The 24,444-nt window shown below is 47.4% G+C and overlaps 1 protein-coding gene across 1 annotated transcript; it reads right to left on the bottom strand.

The window, feature by feature from the left end:
* Positions 1-1,745: 1,745 nt before the first annotated feature.
* Hdc (histidine decarboxylase) lies at positions 1,746-23,691 on the bottom strand. Its single transcript, XM_052183506.1, has 12 exons — positions 22,812-23,691; positions 19,483-19,655; positions 15,756-15,869; positions 14,744-14,866; positions 12,215-12,349; positions 11,828-11,971; positions 11,045-11,111; positions 9,759-9,921; positions 9,586-9,676; positions 5,877-5,975; positions 2,933-3,034; positions 1,746-2,775 (listed from the first exon to the last, which is right to left on the bottom strand). The coding sequence occupies exons 1-12, from the start codon at positions 22,849-22,851 to the stop codon at positions 2,023-2,025; spliced, it is 2,004 nt and encodes a 667-aa protein (XP_052039466.1). The 5' UTR covers positions 22,852-23,691; the 3' UTR covers positions 1,746-2,022.
* Positions 23,692-24,444: the final 753 nt, after the last annotated feature.

The following is a 24,444-nucleotide window of genomic DNA, read 5'->3' on the forward strand; positions in this document are numbered from 1 at the left end:
ACACTCTTGATTTCAAGTTGTGCACAAGCGCACAGAATGAAATCCAGAGAATGTAAAAACAAAACAAAACAAAACAAACCACAAAAAAAAAAACCTCAACCTAGAAAAATCATAATTTTTGAGTCTTTTTGGCTTGTTTTCCTCCCGGAAGTGTTATCTCTGCCACAGGTAGATCAGCTATCTCCTTTTACCATCTTTGGAGATATATGTATCATTTATGTGTTTGTCTATCTATCTGTCTATCTGTCTATCTGTCTATCTATCTTCTATCATCTATCTTCTATTATCTATCTATCTATCTATCTATCTAATCTATCTATCTATCTATCTATTGCTTATTGCACCTTGAATCTAGTGTGTTTAACAGTGGTCTCCCAAATTGCTGTATATTAGCATCACCTGGAGTATCTAACAAATTTCCAAAGTCCAGGGCTACCCCCATAACAATTAGCCCAGTATTTCTGGGAATGGCAGGCAAGAATCAGTCTTCTTTTAAGATTTATTTCATTTTTAATTGTCTGATTATCTGTCTGTGTCTGTTTCTGTGTATGTGAGTTCATGTGTCTGAAGAGGCCAGAGGCATTTGGTCCCCTGGAACTTGAGTTACAGGCAATTGTAGACCTCCTGACAGAGGTTCTGGGAACTGAACTTGGGTCTTCTATATTGAAAGTGTGTATCTAGGGCTGAAAAGATGGTTCAGCGGTTAAGAGCACTGACTATTCTTCTGAATGTCCTGTGTTCAAATCCCAGCAACCACATGGTGGCTCAAAACCATCCATAATGAGATCTGATGCCCTCTTCTGGTGTGTCTGAAGACAACTGCTGTGTACTTACATATAATAGTGAATGAATCTTTGGGCCTGAGCAAGTGGGGCCGGAGCGAACAAAACTCCTGAGTTCAATTCCCAGCAACCAAATGATGGCTCACAACCATCTGTACAGCTACAGTGCACTCATATACAGAAAATAAATAAATCTTAAAAATAAAAAAGAAAGTATGTATCCAGCCCCTGGAATCAGTGAGCCTTGTTGTTGTTGTTGTGTTGTGTTGCTTTTAAGATGCCTGTATAGGTCATTGCAAGGCAGTTTATAAATGTAAATCCCTCTGCCTCAGGTCACAAAGCTTTCCATGAGCACAGCGAAGCCACAGAGTTACTTGAGAACTGATACTTAAAAAATACAAACCGCTGGCACCTGCCTGGAGGCCTATGCCTTTAATTCCAGCCTTTAATTAAATTAAATTAAATTTAATTTAATTTAATTTAATTTAATTTAATTTAATTTAATTGGGAGTCTGAGGCCAGCCTGGTCTACAGAGTGAGTTCCAGGCCAGCCAGGGCTACATAGTAAGTCCGTGTCTCAAGCAACAGGCTGCTTTCTTTGCTTGCTACCAAGGGATCCTCCAATTCTACTTTCCTGGAATTAAGTTAAAATCTTCAGGGCTGGAGAGATGGCTCAGGGTTAAGAGCACTGGCTGCTCTTTCTGAGGTCTTGAGTTCAAATCCCAGCAACCACAAGGTGGCTCACAACCATCTGTAACGGGATCGAATGTACCTATTCTGGTGTGTTTGATGATAGTTACAGTGTCATATACATAAAATAAATACATAAATTATTTTAAAAATCTTCAGCCTTCTGAAAGAAGGGGCACAAGGATTGCACCTCCGATGTTACCTGCTTCTTCGTCACTAGCATTTTGGCTGTCCATTTAGACAGACTATGCGTTATTTTAGATATAAGCACAATTTATTTCTAGTTGATTTTTCACATTACAAATTTAACAGGACACCACCCTCTCAGCCCCTTCTGTCCCACAAGCCCCTGCAACACAGCTTAAACTGCCCAATTACAATCTGTTGTGGATCATGAACCCCCTGTGTGGCTATGATCAAAATTTTGGACTCACTTCCCTCAAGATGCACACACACACACATAATAAACACACAAACTGCACATGATTTTGAGGGGTTCCCGAACTCCCTGAAGCACACACGCCCTTGCATTCTGATTGAAGACTCCCATCTACACCATGGCCTGCAGAGGGCAGCAGGGCAGCTGGAGGGCGCACTGGGGGCTGCATTCAGGAAAGCTGGGGACGCTGTAGAACTTGATCAGCTTTTTGAAGGCACCTCTCTTCATCATCATCATTTCTTCTGGGAGCCCGGAAAAGACTCTGGCCCGGAAGGATCCCCCATTCTTCACCAAAGCATCTGCGGGGAATGACTTCTGGGCACTCATAGGCACACTGTTGCAGCTGAGGGACCGCACTGTCTTCTTCCTGTTCTGTCCAGACAAGTAGCTGAACAGAAAGGAAGACAGCTTGTGCTTGGTGGTGTCAGGGGCCGCTTCGGAGAAGCAGTCGTCGAGGGGATCCAGCATCGTTTCCAGATCAAGACCGCCCTCCCTCCTCCCCACACCGGCTCCTGGCTGCTTTATGATCTTCCGGGCCTGTGCTGGGTCATCTCCTCCCTCGTTGACTGACTCCAGGGATAGCCCACTGGTCAGGTCCCTGGAGCCTCTGGCTGCCAATGGCGGTGGCGGCGGGATGAGGTTCTTGGCCCGAGGGCTCGGCTGGGACGTGCGGTGCTGGCTCAGGACAAGGTTAGCAGCCTCTCGGATGAGGTTCCAATCTCTCAGGATGTCATCCTTGGTGGTAAACTGGGACGTCACAGTGAAGCGGATGATCAGCTTGTCCTGGATGGTAGCGGGGATGAGGAAGAGCTGACCGGCTTTGGTTATTTCCTTTAACACACTTTCCGTGAGACAATTGGGACCCTATGTAAAGAACAAAAAGAATTAGATCCTCCTTCGCCATCACGCTGCTTGTAAGCAGCCCCATGAAGCCCAGCATTTACTGGGCTGAGAGACCCAACACTGCCTCAGCTCTGGAATAGAAGCAGCCTTCTCAGGGAGCCATGCGAGAGCACATTACCTTCAGACGGAAAACCACCAAACCAAGGTGCCTCTTAGCAGGAATTTCGAAGAAAGGGTCGTTTCTGACCAGAGATTCAAAGTACTTGGCCATTTCAGTACCCTGGAATTGTAACATAACGAACACCGTGGTTAATAGGCCAAAACCAAATGGCATCTACTTTGATACTACTGTTCCACAGCTTTAGACCAGAGACAGGGGCAAAACCTGAGACTTGTGTGGCTTCTGCCTGCCTGTCTTCCCTCTTTGGTCTCGCTCATATTCAAGCTGGCCAGCCTCCACCTCTGTCTCATCTTCTGTCACATCACACCCACCCAGAGACCTTGTGTGTCTCAAAGTCCTCTTTCAGCTCAGCCCAGAATTCAAAAGCCGAGTGCGTGATAACTCAGCAGTCAGCCTCCTGTTGTGGCTTCTCAGCTTCCCATCGGCTAAGGGAGCCGGCAAGGGCCAAACTCAGCACCCAAGGAAAGCAGAGGAGGCTGTGTAGACTGAGCCGTACCCTGCCTCAAAAACATCTACTGACTTCCCTCACCTCACCGAGCTCATCACATCCCATGGCTCGAAGGTCCCCGCCTTGTTACTGACGCTTCACGGGGAGCCTGTATGTTATGTAGCACCTACACCGTGGAAATCCCTTGCACCTAGTTCATAGGTTCAGAGTTCCTTCTTGGAATGGTGAAATGTTCTGGAAATAGCAATACTCACTTGATATTGAATATAGGTGATGTCAACACTACACTGTACACTAAAACACAATTTTTAATATGCTGTATATATTTATCATGAAAAATTAAAGATTTCATAGCATATTAATCTTTCATAAAGTTTATATGATCTTTTTACATTTTCCTGTGGTTCTCTTGAGGTTTACATTTACATAGAATTATTGAATAAAGGATAGGGCTGTGACTCAACTGGCAATCTGCTAGCCCACCTGGCACAAAATACTGAGTTCAATCAACAACTGAATCATGGGACGGTTTCAGCAGGATCAGAAGAACTTCAAGGTTGCCAGGAATGATAGTATTTAACAGTCTTACAGTCTTTAATACCAGCACTGTGTGTGTGTGTGTGTGTGTGTGTGTGTGTGTGTGTGTGTGTGTGTGTGTGTGTGTGTTCCAGACTAGCAAGAACTACATAATGAGATCTGGGGGTGGGGGGCAGCAGACAGATCACATGATAGGGCTAGAGATTCCAGTCTGAGACTCTCATACATTCTCTCTCATTCACTCTCTGCTAAGTGATTTTTTTTAAAGATGTATTTATTTAATGTGAGTGTTCTGTCTGCATGTACACCCGCATGCCAGAAGAGGGCATCAGATCCCATTACAGATGGTTATGAGCCACCATGTGGTTGCTGGGAATTGAACTCAGGTCCTCTGGAAGAACAGACAGTGCTCTTAACCACTGAACCATCTCTCCAGTCCCTGCTAAGTAATTTTTATTTTATGGGCTGGAACTCCCATCTGATATTCCATTTTAGAAGAAGACAGAGCTTCAGGTGTCATCCTTGACCATGAGGAGCCAGTGACGTTTGAACCAACCTCTATCTGCTCCACTTTCTCTCTCTACAATCAATGTCAATCTCTCAGCAACCCCTCATGAACTTTTTTTCTTTGAGAAAGGCTCTTTCCCATGTATCCTAGACTGGCTCAAAGCTACTATGTAGTCAAGGATGACCTTGTACCATTGGTCCTTCCGCCTCTACCTCCCCACTGTGGAACTACCTGCATGTACTGCCCGGAGAGGTTTAAGCAATACTGGGGTGCGAGGGGTCAAACAGTGGCTTTGTGCATGGGGAGCAAGCCCTGTACCAATGGAGTTCCGTCCCCACTTGATCCCTAAGAAGTTCTTTTTTTTTTTTTTTTTTTTTTTTTCCTGAGACAGGGTTTCTCTGTGTAGCCCTGGCTGTCCTGGAACTCACTCTGTAGACCAGGCTGGCCTTGAACTCAGAAATCTGCCTGCCTCTGCCTCCCAAGTGCTGAGATTAAAGGTGTGCACCATCACACCCAGCTAAGAAATTCTTTATGTGCAAGTCCAGTCCTGCCCAGGCAAAGCACACTGACTATTCTCCTGGCCTCTATGTGTTCATCTCTCATTTCTGAGCTGGTTATGATTCTCACAGGTAACTCCTCCTCCCCCTACCATCCATTTTCACCACCTGCCCTGTCAAAATTCTCCATGTCCCACTCACATGCCCCACTATGGCGTCTCAGGTGTAGCCCCCTCAGAGCCCACCTTCTTCAGCATCCTCACTTTCTAAAATCTAAGGGAGGGTGATTCTCCCAAGCCTCGGGTGGCAGAAAGTAGGTCTCCTGGTTAATAAGACCTTCTCCTCCTCCTCTGATGAGGCAAGCTGTGTGTGAGACAGAGCAGAGGCCAGGGGAGAGGAGGACACAGCACAGGGAGTGTGTTCACTACAGACCCCGCCTACAAGGGATAAGAGCAGGTGTGCCTGTGTTGGCACCATTCTGGGAGCCACAACAGCCATGGGCTGACTCACCCACTCCTTGAAAAGAAAGGCTTGGCCCTACTTTGATCATACACACAGCTCTTTGGCCTACTTTCTCTTTCTCTTTCTCTTTTTGCAAAGTAGGCTTTTGAGTACTCAGTTCTCAAAAACAACAACAGGAAAGGTGAGACTCTCCGGGAAGCCATACAACAAGGGATGCCAGAAACACAGAGGAAGTTGCACTTGGTCCTGACTGTTCAGAAGATAAACAGTGTGAACTACAAATCACAGGCAGCCTACTGGGATTACATGGGGCTCAGAGCTCCTCTACACAACCAAGAGTCAAGTCCCAGAAGCCCCTCTGTGTGCCCTCCCGCATGAGCCGGACACCAAGGATCCCCTGGGCTGATCTGTAAAACCGGGGCAAGTCTTCCTTCCCATGAAAAATGCAAAGCATCCTGGGCTTAGTCCCACGGCTCTCACACAACATACGTGTCTGACATGTGCTTGAAGGTTCTTCACCCCGAAGGACCGAATCACAAACCAGAGCTTAATGGAGCGAAAGCGCCGGCTCAAGGGGATCTGCCAGTGCTAGAAACAAAAAACAGAGAGCTCACGGTTAGAAGCAACAGCAACGCGCCCACTCCCCCGGGCACTCTTAGTTCTTCACGCGCAGCACTCCTGGGATCCCCTGGTGTCGCCATGACTCCCAAAGCTGTTGCTAAGGAACAAAGCGAGGCAACTCATCTGGACAGTACTGCGCAGATAGGGCGGACAAGTGGCCCCAAGCCTGTGCCTGGAACGGAGCGTGACCTCGCACAAACTGCTGCTTTAAGTCTTTCATCCCAGCATAGAAGCTCCTGGAAGTCCCTTGAGTAGCAGAAACTAAAGTTCTATGTCTGTTCTCCCCAACGTAGGTGTGGCTTTAGGACCGTGATTAAGAGCTTGAACACTGGGGCCCAACAGACCTGGGTTTCCCTTCAGCTCTGCCGGGCTCCTTACCCGGTGTGACTTTGACAGGGCTCCCTCAATGGCACAGAACAAAAGGTGCTTCCCAGAAAAGCATCTCAGGGCCAGTGGATGCAAAACCCCAGAGAAAGTTGTCCAGTCAGTGCAGGCTGTTTAGATGATAAACAGGTGAGCTACGAATCACAGGTGTGTCTCTGGCACCAAGATGGCTGGCTGCTCCTTACTTGACCTTGCTGCCACCTACTGACTTTGGCTTTCACCTCTGAAATTCCTGGAGCCTCAGATGCACCGCCCAAGCTTTCAGACTGCATAGGAACCCTGCCTCAGACTGAGACTGATATCTGTCCTGGTACCAAAGTCAACAGAGCTGCGAGTTCAAAGCTGCAGTTACCGTAGAACTGAAAATTCCCAATCCAAGTATTCAGGTCTGAAAACAGAGCAAACGGTTTGGGGGCCACTTGCAGTTGTTGTAACGAGCAGCGTTACTTCTCTCAAGTTCTCCCCTCAAGTGTCAGAAAGCCTCCACCACAATTTCTGCTCTCGAAAAATATCCATCCCGTTGAACACGCCTCTGCCTCTCTCCAAGGAGCTGCCAAATCTTTACTGATGTCCCCATCTGTATGCCATCATTGTAGTTTCCCAGACTAGACACGCCGGCATATTACTCCAGTATCAAGGACAATGTATTTCCTTGCGCTAAACTCTCAGGCATGGTGATACATGCCTTTAATCCCAGCACTAAAGAGGCAGAAGCAAGCAGACCTGTTGAGTCCAACGACAGCCTGGTCTACATGTGGAGTGGTGTTCCGTACAGCCAAGACTATGTAGAAAGATCCTTGAGGGGGAGATAGGGGGAGAACGCAGCACTTTTGTCAGCCAGCAGAGGGCATCAAAGCCTTAGGAAAGGACAAAATCACTGCAGCAGCCTGCTTACCTAAGACCCAGGATTGCTGGGTGTTTAGAGTCCCCTATAAAATGTCATGGTTTCTAGATGGTTATGGTAAACTGACCGCCTTGTTGGATCAGAAAATTACTAGAGAGGGGTAGGGAGCATCTCAGCTGTGCTCTCCTCTGATCTCTGCTTAATCTCCATCCTGTTCTCACTCTGCTAAACCACACCTTGTGGGCCAGAGACTGCCTTAAACCAACTTCTGCTGTTCGAGCTCACGAAGACCAGCAAGGCACTTCTTCAACTGCAAATGTCCCCTAGCATCCTCTGTGTCTTCTCAGGGCTTTACGGATCTCCCTACTGTTGGTGCCCTCCGCCACTGGAGAGGTATAGAGTGAAGTGTAGGGAGCTTCGCTGACAACAGGCACCAGTCCTGACTCTAGAGACTCCCTCCTGCAAGCTAAACACCTGGGACACTGTAATGCTTCCAGATCCACCCAGAGCAGGGCAGGGCTTCTACTCCAACTGTAGCCCCTGGGGTGCAAAGAGGCTTGGAGTAGCTTTGTTGCTCTAGAAGTATTTTCATACTAGAAAATTAAATCCACTAGATTCCACACAGCGGTGCTATGGTGGGAGCTTCCTACAGCAGCAAAGAAAGAGATTCAGCTGTTTCTTAGAAAACATCATTAGTGGCTCTTGGACCACACCGGGGCTTAACTGAGCCAGGAGTCTACTTTAAGATAGACTCCCAGGGGCTGCAAGAATCACAAACGTAACAGAGCTTTAATGACACAGCAGTGCACAGTGGGTAGAATGCCTGCATAGCATGAGGAGGCCCTGATTTGAGGCCCAGCACTGTATAGGCTGGGCTCACGAAGCAAACCCCAGCGTTTGGGAGGTGGAGTCAGGATCAGAAGTTCCGAGTCCAACTAAACTCCTAGAATTATATAGTAGGTGTCACTTCATAGTCAGGATTGACTGGCAGTTGTAGAATTTAATTTTTTTTATTTAAAAAAATTTTGAATACCCATGGGAAAGGGCAAGAGAGGTCATCCATCTTTATTCTCCTATAGAAGGTCTCCCTCAACCCCAACATTGTAAGCATACTGTCTGCAACTCGAAAGCCTTCCTAAACCTCCAGAAATTGTCTTCATGGGAGAATCATCAGTTTAGTCAAGTGATAACAGCACTAGTGCTATAGAACTAAATGAAAGGGAACTTGGTTGTCCAAGGAGAAAAACAAACCAGTTCTCCACCAAGACTGCCAGGCTACACATTCTTTGTGTTGCTGTGTTAATTCATCCCATTCTCACAGCAGGCTTAGGATGCAGACCTGTTTGTGTCTCTGTTCACAGAGAGAAAAGCTAGACAGCATCCAAGTCACCATTCCAGGAGAAGCATGGCTTCAAGCTTCTGTTTGGCCAGGTTGCAATAGCGAGCCTCTGAAGCTTAGATGACGACATTCCTGAGATTTTGTGCTATCTGTTGTGTAAGTGCCACCCAGACACTGTGCTGAGTGATTGACATGTGTGTTCCATCAAGCCCTCAGCAGCCCCTGTGAAGTCAGCGCCATGTTCCCAGGGACTCTCAATGGTATCCCAGATGACCACGGATGCACAGATTTCTGAGCCACGTTCACGTGGTCATCCCTCAAACCTTTCACTAGCCATGCGATGTGTGGCACACTTACGTTCATCCCAGCCTCCCCTAAAAAGCTCACCTCCAAACTGAAGAGCAACTATGAAGAACCTGCCTTCTTGGGACATGGTACCTGCTGAAACCCTAAGCCTGAAGGAGTCGAGATGCACAGCCTGGAAGGACGGAGGTATCCAGAGCTTTGCAGAGGGTGCCAGCATCTCAGCCTCTCTACAGAGCTCCTGCGTGGCCTATGTCAAGGACAGGAATGTGAAGGCAATTTAATAAGGAGCCTCTTCCCCCAGCCCCAGGAAATCATCTACACTCTCCTGCTGGGAAGTTAGAGACAGACAGACAGACAGACAGACAGACACATAAATGATACATATATCTCCAAAGATGATAAAAGGAGATAGCTGCTCTACCTGTGGCAGAGATAACACTTCTGGGAGGAAAACAAGCCAAAAAGACTCAAGAATTATGATTTTTCTAGGTTGGGTTTTTTGTGTTTTGTTTTGTTATTTTTACATTCTCTGGATATCATTCTGTGCGCTTGTGCACAACTTGAAATCAAGGGTGTCCAGTGGGAAACTCTGTGATGAACTCATAGCGTGCTGCTTCTGGAGGCAGAAGCCATGCAAACCCTCGGGGGCTAGTCAACAGTCCCTATCTTAGAAGCCACAGGCTGCCCACTCCGGTGAAACTCACCATGAAGTCCGTGGCCGCGCCAGAGTTGGCGTGTCTGAGGTAGACGGGGTTCACACTGAAGGTCTGTTGCAGCTTGTACTTATCCTTGACCCTGTGGGTTTCCAGGTGGGTATTAGTGGCTGAGGTCTCTCTAAGGAAGTGAGGCATTTCCCCCAGTGGAGAGCTCAACTCACCAGAACCCAGTGCAGTCAAAGTGTACCATCATCCACTTGGAAGGGTTAAAGGTGAAGGAGTCGGCATACTCAATGCCCTCCAGGAACCCCCGGAGCTCCGGGCACAGAAAGGCTGTACCTGCATACGCAGCATCCACGTGGAGCCACAGCTCCTCACTGGCACCTGAGAAAGCAAATGTCATCTGCTAGAGAGGAGACATGAAAGACCTACTACCAACCAGCCAAAAGGCACTGCCCTCCTGGCCAACACCATGACAGGCTGCAGAGAGAAGATCTGGAAAAGGATGGCATACTTCGCTAAAGGAGTCAGCAAGGGTTGTGGAGACAGGGTGACGGGGTTGTTGGTATAAGGAGGTGAAACTGAAGCGGGCATTGTTGCCTCCTAATAGGTCTTCTCTCACGAGGGCCTTACGTCCTTGACCTCAACCGGGAACATCCTAGCACAAAATCCAACTGCTCTACAGCCCAGAAAGCAACATCAGTGCATCTAACACAGCACTTAGAGAGATGTCTGTCCTTGATGGCCTTCTCACTATAAGGTGTCTTATCCATCCCAGGGTTTCCTTGATCTGCCCCTTTCCTCTCCAGAAGCAGAAGTAAATATTTCACTGAGTGCCGCTCACTCTGTTTTCCATGTAGCCTGCTTGAATAGATTGCAACATTACACGTGAGAGACCGTGAAAGCCTGGGACTCTTCCATAGTTTGGATGTCCCATGTCCTCAGAAGGCTCACGTGTGAGTTTGTTCCACAGCGTGGCCATACTAGGGGTGAAACCTGTAAAAGGTGGAGCCTATCGGGAGGTCACTGGGGTGTAGTTTGAAGAGGTGGTGGGACCCTGATCTCTCCTCCTCTCTCCTTCCCTAGCTTGTGATGTGGTATTGGTTTTACTCCGACATACACCCACATTGTGCCTCACTAGGGGCCCAAAAATGATGGGGTCAATTGATTATAGACTGGAAGCTTCCAAAACTGTGAGCCAGAATAAAGTGTTTCTCTTTACAGTTTCATCACCTAAGGTATTTGTTACAGAATGGAGAGCTGACTGATGCTTCCAAGGACATAATGCAAAATACAGAATTTCTGGCTTTTATCTCACCACTAGGAAAAGCCCAATGGCCTCTACTGCTGGGAAGTGACTCTCATGACCTTTGGCATTTTCCCTCCTTCCCTCACTACCAAATTGACCAAAGAAAATAATTCAGTGAAGCTGGTTCCAAGTTCTTGTTCTAGCAAATATTTCAAATGTTATCCCTTATCTTCCTAGCCGATAAGGACAGATACTTACAGATGGGCCCCAGCTCCGACAGCCTGTCAAATGCACACACTCCAGTGGTCCCCAACGTTGCACAGACCTAGAGAGAAATGAAGACTCACATGACACAACAACCTGTTCCATGCACATGTACATTTGAAACGAACGTTTCATCAGGGGTAGTGGTGCCCATCTTTAATCCCAGCATTCAAGAGGCAGAGGCAGGCAGGCAGATAGGTCTCTGTGAGTTCAGGCCTACACAGTAAGACATGATCTCCAAAAAAGAAAAGAAAAGAAAAGAAAGAAAAAAGAAAAATAAAGAGAGAGAGAGAGAGAGCTTCAAAAAGTAATACGTACTCTGGCTGCATACATGCAGTCGGATATTTTCCATTTCCTTTGGCACTGATTACAACCCATAAACTTTATTTCATAACAAGCAATAACACCTCCAACCAAAAGTGGTGACACAGGTCTTTAGTCCCAGCACACTAGAGGGAAAAGCCAGCCTGGTCTACAAAGTGAGTTCTGGGATAGCCAGAGCTACATAGAGATACCCTGTCTCAAGGAGATAGAGATAGGAAGAGAGGAGAGGGGCGGGGGAGAGAGGGAGAGGAAGAGGAAGAGGGAGAGGGAGAGGGAGAGGGAGAGGGAGAGGGAGAGGGAGAGGGAGAGGGAGAGGGAGAGGGAGAGGGAGAGGGAGAGGGAGAGGGAGAGGGAGAGGGAGAGGGAAGGAAAGGGAAGGGAAGGGAGGGGAGGGGAAGGGAAGGGAAGATTCATGTTCTAGCACACTAATCTTAAAGATGCATTCTGACTTACAAACACAGGCACCAAGCCCTGTTGCTTGTCTTCCTCAATGGCTTTCTGGAGAGCTTCTCCTCGGAGTGAGAAGTTGTCATCCACAGGCAGAAATCTGATCTTCACAAGGGAAATCAAGCCAGCCTTCTCCACTGAAGAGTGAGCCTGTGGACCAAGAGAAACAGTCAGCAAGGGGCTGCCGTGGGATGAGCGTGACCAGGAACGGCCAGAGAAGGGATCTAATACCCATGTTTGAAACTGGTATTCATTATGGTTTCTGAAATCAACCTCCAGGCTCAAACTTTCCAGAAATCCAGGATTCCCAGGTATAGACGAGAATTACACAAGTACTAAGACCCCCAACGCCAGGCCCTCACATGAGGATGTGGCCTCTATCAAGCAACTTACCTGATCAGAGGCATAGGCAACAAGACGAGCGTTCAAGGAGGACTCATCAGCATCCGGCTCACATGCCTTCATTTCTAGAATTTTGTTCTTCCTTGCTGCCAGCAGGGCAATTAAAGTGGATTCACTGACGGTGCTCTGTAGTGGAGAGGGATTACCAATTGTGTCAGCCTCTCTAGGTCCTGTTCCCTGGGTTTGGTCCCATGTATGGTGTGTGTGTGTGTGTGTGTGTGTGTGTGTGTGTGTGTGTCTGTCTGTCTGTCTGTCTGTCTGTCTGTCTGTGTCTCAGTGTCTGTGTCTGTGTGTATCTGTCTTTGTGCATGTTTATCTGTGTGTCTATATGTGTGTGTCTATGTGTGTCTATCTCTGTGTGCATGTGTGTCTGTGTATGTATGCTTGTATGTGTCTGTGAGTGTCTGTATATTATGTTTGTGAGCGTCTCTGTGTATCTCCATGTATGTGTGGTCACTATTAGTAAGGAAGTGGGACACTCCTTCCCAAAGGGCTCTTCCCTGACTCATGTGCCTATTCTGTATTCTGAAAGTTTTCACCAATGACAACACCTCTCAAAGTGACTACAGAAACAAGAAAAGGAATGTTCCAGAAGCAAACAAGAGAATTTCCCATTTCTTGCAGCTATGCTTGCTTACCATGTAAAAATTATTGAAAAGAAAAAACACACTTGGGGCCAGAAGCATATCTCAGTAGTAGAGTTCCTATTTTGCCTCCATTCATTCACGCCTGTGCTTGATACCCAGCACAAATAGAACAAACAAACAAGGAAAAGATGAGGAGGGAGAAAACAAGAGAAGAGACCTCTGCTTTTTCCAGGGTGAAACTGAGTTTGAGCCCATAAGAACACTCTAGAGAGAGCACTGGCTTGTGCAAGTGGCTGGTGATTTGGGTCTGGTCTTGTTTTCAATGGTTCTTGTCAACCTGGGCTAGCATTGTCCCTCTGGAAACTCATTTCTATCTACCAAACAAAAAGCACCCACAGTAAGACAAGGTAGAATGAGATTATTTTCTCCAGACATGATTGTGGGGTCCTGGAAAACAAGTCAGCAGTGTCTCAGGAATCTTGGACTTCTCTTCAGTCACACAGGGCTTATTTCTGGAAATATTCAGGTGAACTAGAGCCGACAGAATCTGCTAGAAAGCCAGTGCACACTGCCGTGGGTAGTAGAGTAGACCAGACCCCCAGAATAGTCAGTGGTTGGACATTACTTAATAACAAGGAAGAAAGATCAGTACTAATCTCCTCCCCTCTCTGCAGCACGATCCATAGATCCATAGTTTACAGAACACTTCCTGTCCCACCCAGTCCTCAAACAGCTGTGAGATGGCTGTCTTGTCACTACAGATGAGGAAATGATGTACAGAAGGCTGTGGGAATAGCTCAAACTCAGGTGACTGATAAACACAGTGGAAAGCACAATTTGGATTCAGACACTCCTGAATTAGAATCTTCTTTCTCCCACCTAGCAACTGTTATTTAAGCTCTCTGAGCTTCATCAAGATCTTAAAGTCACTGAGATGGCGCTGTGTGCCTACAGGGGCACAAGATCCAATGGCGAGCAAGATCACCAGCCAGGTGTGGAGGCATACACCTGTAACCTCAGTACACATAAAGATGATGAAGGAGGAGTGCTGTGAGTTGAGGATCAACCTGGGCTACATAGTGAATCCTGGGCTGCAGGAAGAGCCTCTGACTCAAAGGACAACATAGAGAAAAAGTGAAGCAAGATTGTATACAGTAGATACTGTATATTTTTCCAACTATATCCCAAGTTCTGCTCACAGGAAGTCTGTAACCTGAGCAAGCTCTGCTTCCTCATAGAGATCTGATTGGCTCTCACTGTGAGAATGAGGATGGAGTTCACTTTTTAGATATCTAATCCTTCCATCTACGCTTTCAGGAAATATAATTATCTGGTTTTATAGCATATAAAACCAGGCTATGTATATACAGTATCTACACTACTATACTATGTATCTACCCTACACTATGTCTACTCTACACTATAGAATTCAAGAATTCAGGGACTCTCAAAGTTTTCCAAATCATGCCCTCAGGTATGAAGAGCCCACAGAGGCAAGAACATCCTACTAATGTGCTGGGTCTATGAACAGGCTCACAGAGCTGTGCCCTGAGCTGTTTCTATTTGAAAAACAGAAGTATTTGGAAAGAGATAGCTTCTGCCACTTATCCAAAAGATGGAGTCAGAGGGTATGAGCAATGGAGCCCTTCCTGTAACCGGTTCTTACTCCCCACTTTCTCTTGTCACGAGATGTATTGAGACAGCAGAGGAGACTTGTCAGACTGTAAACTGAGACCTGAACCAAGGACAACTGGACCCCCAATCATGGTGGTGAAGACAGGGGTGTAAATGAGCTGGCAGCTGAAGGAGGTGCCGTGGCTGTGGCAGAGGTGAAGGCTACACCGACTGGGCAGGATGTGGTGGCATAAGGATTCGCCTTTGCTTTCTGTGTTCATCATGACTATGTGAGATGGAAGGTTGTCATCACAGGTACCTGCAAGATACCTCCCCCCTGGCTGCTGGGATGGTGGTGCAGGAAGAACTCCGGGAGACCCAGCATCTTTGCCAGCCAGTCCATGACGTTCATCTCCAGCTCTGTGCAAGCTGGGCTAGATGCCTGAAAGAAGGAAAGGACGTTCATTGCACCGAGATGCCCCCATCAGCCCCAGGAATGTCTAGATGACTGTCTCAATATCAATGAGAACATCTGCAAAGGAGGAGTCAAGCAGGGGCCCAGGACGCACACACCCATTCCACACATGCTATCCTCCCTGTCAAAAGGGGAAGGAATGGTGACCTTGGATCCGTGCTGCCCTCGACGAGGTCGGGGAAGAAACAATCCAGAAATGATTAGCCTGAATTTGGTTCTCCAAGTCCCTGAAACATTCAGCTGATATTCTAAAGCCCAAGAGAAAGTCTTTACTAAGATAAGTTACTGTGTTCTTTCCCAAGATAACAGCTGGAATCAGACCCTCCCCCACCTCCCACTCACTGCTAAGGCTCAAGCTTAAGAGATAAGGAAGTTCCACGAGGTTTCTGGCACCACTCAGAGCTGAGCGGAGCTTAAGAGAAACCCCAGAGCATATCTCTAACTCTTCGGAGACAAGAGCCCAGGGGAAACCATGACTGAAGAGATGTCAAAGTGCCCCATTGAGGTCACAAACTGTAGAAATAACCAGATCTCTGCTCAAGTCTCATCGAAGTCTGTATAAGCCCTGTGAGTTTAGGAAGATAAACCACGTAAACCTAAATTTCCTCATCTATAAAATGGGGCCAATACTCGTGATTCTATAGGACTAGATGAGATAATGCATATAAAGACTAAGTTTTAATAATACAGCATTATAACATTTAATGTTTTTATTTTCAATTAATATGCATTATTAATTGAATAATTAGACACACGCCCTCCCTTCAGGGATAAAGAACAGAATGCATCCTCTGCCCTGAAATGGTCCTCCCTGCTATGTCCCCAGGCATCAGTGGTTAGAGACATTTCTACTCACCCACGTGAATCCTAAGCAGTTAATGGCATCGGCCAGCATATCCCCTAGCAGGGATGGCCAAGAGGTAAGAGCAGGATAGTAGGCGTGCATGTGGGGGCTTTGCCAGTGTACCACCTAGAGACAGAACACACACATACCACACATAGTTGGTACCAGGTGGCACGTCCAGAAAGCCCCCTCTTCCTCTAGAGAACCTCTGGGCACAAAGAAACAACTGTAAAAGTGGAGACACTTTTCAGAGAGGCAAGTAATATACTCTGTAAGAATAAGGCCTTCGTTACTGTTTTTCCTCTCCATGAATCCTGGAAGAGCTAGCTCATCAGTAGAGGACACTTGTCCACATCAAAAAGGAACTAGGAAAAGTGACAGTAACATGGTTGTGGGTCTCTCACATTAGCCCCACACTAATTCCCTGCCAGAAATAAAAAGGAAACAGAAACTGTAAGGTCTGAAGAGCAAACGGGTGTTTCCTCTCAGCTCTTGCCAAAGCTTCTATTGTTTTATAGATCGCTGAGGTCTCTGGGAAGAAAGCTCCTGCTGCAAACCAGTTAGACATCCTAAGCTGCACTAGGCTTCCAGTGGGCATGAAGTCAGGAGAGGTAGGGACAGAGAAGGGACACTAGCCCAGGAGTACGGGGGTGGGGGGTGGGGGGGGTGCTGGCAAACTCAAGGCTAACCCTGAGCCTACAGTCAGAGATCCAGGAAGGAGCTGGGGAGGGCCCTCTGCCAAGGGCCCACCCACACTCGGTCGTTCATCTGCTTGGTGATGACCCTTCTCATCCCACTATCCTGCTTTCGCCTGCCTTTGCCTCAGAGCGAAGCTGTGTGTCTTCTGACTTCCCGCGAAGACATGGCCTTCCATAACCTGTTCTTAGGAAACTACGGAGTTTTTCTTCACGGGCCCTCCCTCAGTTCCTAGAGCCCACACCAATCCCTGAGCCTGAGCAACACTGAGTCTGAAAATTTCCCTACCGACAACTCTCTAGAGAGCATCTAAGAGCACCCTTCTGTTCTGTGTAAGCAAATTCTCGCCGCCTTTGTAGCTGAAACATTGTTTCACACAGTACTCGCAGGGGATTTGGAGTGAAGCCCAAGGACACCGGATCCGCAGCTACTCTGGCATTCAGTCAGCTCCTCAGTATAAAGTTTAGGAACTTATGCTCCAAAGTCCCATGTCTTCCCCAGTCAACTGTGAGATCCATTTTTAATTTTTCTTAAAGGTGGTCTCAAAATATATACTTTAGACCTTTCTTTCAGACCAGAAACCACTCCTGTACCTCCCTATCATAAAATAAATCCTAGGACTGTTAAGTAGATGACCATAAATGGGAACTAACCCCTGGGTAACAGACACACCGTATATCCAGACTTGACTCTTAGGCCACAAACCTCTTCCTTCAGTTCTCAGCAATCAGGAGAACAGCAGGTGGTGCCAATATCTCCCACTTTCCATGCTTTACCATTTTTCCTTCTCACAGCATCCCGGTGAGGTCCAAGTCCCATCCCTGTTCTACTGATGAGAGATGAATGGATGTGGCAGAGAGAGAGGTAGCATCTCACCATTCCAAACATCATCCAGGTCCCAAGGCTGCCGGCTTCAGACTCCACCCAAAGACCCAAAGCAGAGTTGGGTTTCCTCACTGGGTTTCCCTCGTTTCTCTTGGTCTCTGACATTCTTTCTTTTAAATTTTTATTACCCTCTCTCTCTAATTCTCTCTCTCTCTCTTTGTGTGTGTGTGTGTGTGTGTGTGTGTGTGTGTGTGTGTGTGTGCATGTCTATGTATCTGTGCACCTGAGGGAATCAGTTCTTTCCTTCCACCACATGGACCCAGGATCCTAGGGTCTTCAGGCTTGCCAGCAAAGTCCTTTCCCCACTAAGCTTGCCTGCCTTCCTGCCTGCCTGCTGCCTGTCTGCTGCCTGTCTGCCTGCCTTCCTGCCTGCCTGCCTGCCTGCCTGCTGCCTGCCCGCTGCCTGCCTGCCTGCCTGCCTGCCTGCCTGCTGCCTGCTGCCTGCTGCCTGCTGCCTGCCTGCCTGCTGGCCTGCTTTTTTGCTTTTTTGCTTGCACCTTCTGGCCAAGCTTGGAATTAAACAAAATGAAACTGTTTCTTCTCAGTGTCTAGAAAATAAAAGGAAAACCATCCATTTATAATAAGAATGCAAAGAGCTAGCTGCTTCCAGGCTAACTTTTAGGGGCCTGCAGGGCCTGGAAGATGAGATGGAAGATTGGGCCCTCAATCTCACTGAGCATAGTAACCACATTTGGAATCAAAGGAAGGGCTCCTCACCTACCCCCCACCCAGTCTTTATCAAGATGCAGTTATCAGTTCTTGTAAAATAATCAGATTCTATAAGTCAAAAGAACCGTTATCAAAGCAGACAGATCTCTACATCCAGAAATGAGCCTCAGTGGCCACACCCACGGGGAGTGGGGGAACCAGTTCTGACGCCTTCCTGAATCAGCTGCACTAACAGTCACTCTCATTCCCACTCTGATTACAGCTAGTCCCCGCCGGGATGGCTTCACAGAATAAATTGGTAAGATAATCTTATCGAGGACCAAGCATAAAACTGCACTCAAGCTGACAGTTTTCAGGGCTGCTTGTGAAACAGGCTACGTGGCAAACTTGTCCTTCTCTGAGTTCCAGCATTTTCTCATCCTGGCTTGTAGACACATCAGTTGCATTTAAGGTCAAAGTTTTTGGGAGACTGCTGGGGCAAACCTCAAGTCAACAGTGGGTTTATGGAATGAGTGTGGCCAGGGCCAGGCCCAAGTGGGGGGAGTCTAGACACTTGCCATAGAGGTATCCAAGTATGGGGGAGAAAACAAAGCCTCTGGGGTTAGATGGCTCAGGCTAAAATCCACATCTGCCATCCAGGACCTAGGGCAAATCAACTTCTTAGGACCTCAGTTTCCTTGCCTGTCAAAAGGGTCTCTAGGAAGATTGAATGGAACAGCTCATCTTGGGCTGGTTCATTATCTGTGGGGCGGGGAAGGGAACCAGGATGCTGTTAGCAGGGTCACCCTAGCAGAATTATTCATGCCTGGTGATGAGAGATACCCTCACAGCCCGGGGCAGTGGGTTCCAGCTCAAGTCTCAAGCATCAGACAGCTTCCATCTGCTTCCTGCCCAAGCCACTGTCACCTCAGGCTGCTCTCTCCTACAGGGACATACTAGTAACTCCAGAAAAGCTCTTTCCTGCCCCCAAGAAACAACTCAAGCACCAGCCCTCCCTGGTAAGAAAGGCTCAGAGGACAGAGTGGCTGATGGGTTCCTGGCTGTCTAGGCCTTCAAACCTGACAGCTAGGGTGGTCCAGGAGACTTTATTCTCTATTTTCTTCGTCCATTTGGTGTGACTTCAGAGATTGGAAAGGCAAGTCCCTGGCCCTATCTATTGAAACGCAGGCACTGTCTCTGCTCTCTGCTCTCTGCGCTGGCTCCACAGTTGTCCCTTCTGTTAAAACCAATCTTCATGTCTCCATCTCTCTCATTAGCTGACCACAACTCCTCCCCGCCAGCACTACAGGTCAGCACTGGCACAAGAAACCTACGTCCAGGCAAAGTCATAGCCCTCCCATCCCAGAAGATGGGCTCTGGGGTTGGGAGGTGAGGGATGTATTGCCCTGCCACACTGACTCAAGCAAGGGTCTCTTAGGACACGTTTCCCACCCCCACCCCCCTGTGTACCCTGGAGTCTGGGATTGTCCCTGCAGTTGCAGTGTCTCACCCCAGGCATGATGATCCGTTCAATGTCCCCGAAGATGCTGTCCCAGCTGTCAGGCTCCTCAGGAGCGCTGGAAGGGAGCTGGGCTCGCAGGTACCCGGGCTGCACATCTGGAATCACCTGCCTCTCCCGCACAGTGCTCAGGTACTGGCAGATATAATCCACCATCTCTTTCCCTGGACAGAAGAAGAGGAACCAGGTCACATTTCCTTGCCCTCATCATGCCTGTTCCTCTTGAACAGATCAAAAGACTTGGTCAGACCCTTGAGGACATCGGTACAGGGGGAACGTTCCTGAACAGAACACCAATAGTGTATGCTCTAAGATCAAGAATTGACAAATGGGACCTCATAAAATTACAAAGTTTCTGTAAAGCAAAGGACACCATCAAAAGGACAAATCAGCAACCAACAAATTGGGAAAAGATCTTCACCAACCCTACATCAGATAGAGGGCTAATATCCAATATATACAAAGAACTCAAGAAGTTAGACCCCAGAAAACCAAATAATCCTATTAAAAAATGGGGTACAAAGTTAAACAAAGAATTCTCACCTGAAGAACTTCGGATGGTGGAGAAACATCTTTAAAAATGCTCAACTTCACTAGTCATCAGGGAAATGCAAATCAAAACAACCCTGAGATTTCACCTTACACCAGTCAGAATGGCTAAGATTAAAAACTCAAGAGACAACAGATGTTGGCGAGGATGTGGAGAAAGAGGAACACTCCTCCACTGCTGGTGGGGTTGCAAATTGGTACAACCACTCTGAAAAGCAGTCTGGCGGTTCCTCCGAAAACTGGGCACGTCACTTCCGAAAGATCCTGCTATACCACTCCTGGGCATATACCCAGAGGATTCCCCAGCATGTAATAAGGATATATGCTCCACTATGTTCATAGCAGCCCTATTTATAATAGACAGAAGCTGGAAAGAACCCAGGTATCCCTCAACAGAAGAATGGATGCAAAAAATGTGATATATATACACAACGGAGTACTATTCAACCATTAGAAACAATGAATTCATGAAATTCTTAGGCAAATGGATAGAGCTGGAGAACATCATACTAAGTGAGATAACCCAGTCTCAAAAGATCAATCATGGTATGCACTCACTAATAAGTGGATATTAGCCTGGAAAACTGGAATACCCAAAACATAATCCACACATCAAATGAGGTACAAGAAGAATGGAGGAGTGGCCCCTGGTTCTGGAAAGACTCAGTGTAGCAGTATAAGGCAAAACCAGAACAGGTAAGTGGGAAGGGGTGAGTGAGAGAACAGGGGGAGGGAAGGGGGCTTATGTGACTTTCGGGGAGTGGGGGGCCAGAAAAGGGGAAATCATTTGAAATGTAAATAAAAAATATATCAAATAAAAAAAAAAGAGTTGGTGAAAGGAACGAGATTCATGGGCGACGTAGACCTGCCCCCCAGTGCGTCCTTGAGAATAAGGGTGGGAATAACTGATGGAGAGAACACGTGAGAGGACAGATGAGCCAGGGAGAAAGTCTGTAAACACAAAACGTTAGCACCAAAGTGAAACACACCTTTCCTTCTCCCTTACCTGCCAGGACATCCACTCTCCTGTTGTTTTCTTCTCAGAGACAGAACAGCTATTAATTCTCTACCTTAAAGTCTCACAGCAGAGACTTGGTGGGGTTTTTTTGTAGCCCAAACTTGTTACACATTCACACACACACACACACACACACACATGTACTATGTTCTTTGTCAACAGACAAGAAAGCTGCCAGGCCCAGCTCTAATAAAAGGAGAAAACATCTTACTAGACTCATTAAATCATCACTCTTTTGCCTATTTGGTACTTGGCAACATCTTCTAAGTGTAAACTATAAGTTTACACACACACACACACACACACACACACACATACACACTAATTTCTGAAGTACATGGGACATACTTAAAGTACAACCAAGAACCCAGACAAAAGTTTGTGAACCAACCTGGACCCCAGAGACATGAAGCCTTGTGCTCCCGGGTGCTATCCCTCAGGGCTTGCCACATGTCTTTCACATTCAAATAGAATGAAAACTAGTAAGGAAGGAAAGCAGTCAAGTGAAGCCACTGCTGGCCAGTTGTTCTTGGTCCCCTTTCCTTTATTCAGGGCTCTTGACCTTCAGAGGGACTCTCGTGACCTCCCAGCCTCGAGTTAGTTGTGCACCTACTGTGAGCAACCAGAAGCCCTCCCCACTCACCTTCCCCTTGCAAAAGAGAAAATGAGCAGAGAGGTAAAGGAGCCTGGCTCATTCCCTTCACCTCAGCTCCTGAAAAGTTCCTGTACACAAAACCGGGTCTAGACAAACGCCCTTGGCCCACCACAGCCATGGGCACCCAGCAGTGGTACCCAGTAGACGTGAGAGAACTGCTGCTCATCCCGGGAAAGCCTCCTAGGAAAATGTGCCCCACTGCAGGTTAGGGACCCTCACTCTCAGCTAAGTGCACCATTGAAAAGCAACAAGAAACGTTAACACAGGTCTGCTTACAAAGGTTGAAGAGGAGAGGAAAGAAAGAAAGAGAAAAAGTTAAAAGTTAAAAGTTAAAGTTAAAAGTTAAAGCAGGACATTAACTTACAGCCAACAAGTTTTTAGGCACTGTGACCCCCACTAGTGGAGATGAGACTATTACAAAATCACAAAAACACTCAAAATTCTCTGTCACATAGGTGTCTAAAGAACCTTTATTTTAAATTGATGTGTATTTCAGTTAATGAGTACTAAACGGAAGAAGCAGGACCAAAATCATCATGTCACAGGTCACTTTGTTGGATGCACCGTCCTAAATGTCCCCTCTAAACACTTACCTGTCTCCCCTCTGCGGACAGCCAGGCCTGAAAACAGGGCAACTGCCTTTGCTTTCCATGCAAGACGGTATACCAGGGGGCACTTGGAGAAAACTTAGGCATGAACACTAAAAGAAGAATAAACTACTTCACACAGAGAAATGAATATTAAGAGAGTTTGTGCTACTGAACACTTGATACTTTTTCCCCTTAGTTCATAAGGCAATTGAGTGGATCAAGAATACAGACAGTTTATTTTGTGGGCAGATAGGAGGAAATGAAATGCAAGACACAGGCAGCAATCACGGAAGTAGGCACAGAGAGGCAGGGAATGAGGGACCTTTGAAAACGCTGATGTACATCCTACATCCTGTTCAGGAGTTCAGGAGAAACACTGCTGATGTCGTCGGCTCTTCCAAGAAACAGCGCTGAAGCCCTGAAGTGGGCTGCTCTCCCATGGCAACCCAAACACTCAAACAGCAACTTCCAGAGCCTTACCATCAGGGAAGACCCTCCTGTCACTCACCTCTAGCCCGGTATTCGCGGTATTCACAGGGCTCCATCATCTCCCTTGGCTTGCTCCTCCTGGCAGAGGACAGACAGAGAGGACTTGAAGGCAGCTGTCAGCCGGGCTTCTTATTCCCTTTGTCTGTGCTGTGCACGCCCTGGCAGCCAGTGCGCCTCTTATTTAAGGAGTTCTCTAGTCCCCTACGTTAGCCCCGCCCCCATAAAGTCAAGGGTTAATGCAGGCTTAATTTCGGCCTCTCTTGTCCCAGTCCTTCTTGATTAGAACTTTGATCAACAGATTCAGAGGAAACGGTGTTTTTAGACCAATCAGAACACCTAGCGTCCCAAGCCTACAAGCAGCTCTGGGTAGACAGGGTAAAAGAGCCCTCTACCATCTCTGCCCCTGCATTCAGACCAGAGAGCCCCAGCCTTGGATAAACCTCGGAGGACGAAGTGGCTCCTGCCCTGGCTTCTCTCTGAGGTGCAGGCTGAGCAGGCTTAGCGAAGCCCATAGCTAGCCAGGCTGAGCTCAGGACAGATCAACAGGCAGGAGCTGACAGTGGATGTGAAGGATTCTTTTTCCCATTACTACATAGCACTTGTTCTGGGTTCCTTGACTCAGCTACTGTTTAAGCTAACATAAGACAGACCAACGGGAGAAAAGCCTGTTTAGTGCCTGTAAGTATGGAAGTCCCTTTAGCGGATGGAAGCTCCCACAGCAAGCAGAGCTGTGGAACAGAGCAGAGACGTTCTGTGAGGGGGAAGGCTTGCCGCTCTTTGTCAGATGGAAATCTTTCTGGTGATGGCAGTTAACTGCAGCCTTCCTCTTCCTAACCGAGGTTTCTTCTTGAACGTCTCTTACGGAAGGACAGTTTTTGAGAGCTACTCGGACATCCAGGGCCTCTCCTGATAACACAAAGGAAGCATATTAGTGTGGGTGGGGGTGGCAATTTCTCCTGAAATCATATTCTGGGGTGGTGTGTTTGTCCTGAACCCCAACACTGCCACAAAACATCAAAAGTCCTTGGGTGTTTCCTCGAATACCAACAGCTTTTTGTTCCTTGTATTGAGGCCCTTTTGTTCCTCAGAGTCTCTGGACTGGGGACACTTGAACCCAAGCGCTTGAGCCCAGTCTGAGAAAAACAGCACGTCTCTGTCTAAAACGCCACCTGTACTTATAACAACAGAATTCATGGGGGTGGTCAGAGGAAAGAAGGGGAGACAGAGCTAGAGGCTAAGACGAGGGGTGGGACTCCATGGCAGACTGCTCACCTAGCACTCACAGGACCCTGCATGTGGTCCCCAGTTCTCATCTCCCTTTTTAAAAAGTACCTCCAGCAGATTTAAAACATTTGCAGTGGCTGAGCACACAAGGCTCCCTGAAGGGTAAGCACTCAGAGAAGGCAGCTCCACACCCCGAGTATTACCCTTCACCCAACTGTCATCGCATCCGTCTTGATCAAAAGTAATCATGTTTGCTATAATTCTGTGAGCCATGCCAGCAAATTAATCAAACCCAAGAAAGATGTGAGAAGCTACAAAAGATGTAGTCACAAGCACAAGTTGCAAACTCCTTACTGGGAGCCAGCATCTGAAGTTGGAACAGACTAGTGAGGCTGCACTCACAGTCTGGACTCCAGCTCCACTCAGTG

The sequence above is a fragment of the Apodemus sylvaticus genome, chromosome 5 (genome assembly GCF_947179515.1).
Source record: "Apodemus sylvaticus chromosome 5, mApoSyl1.1, whole genome shotgun sequence".
Taxonomy (NCBI): Eukaryota; Metazoa; Chordata; class Mammalia; order Rodentia; family Muridae; genus Apodemus; species Apodemus sylvaticus.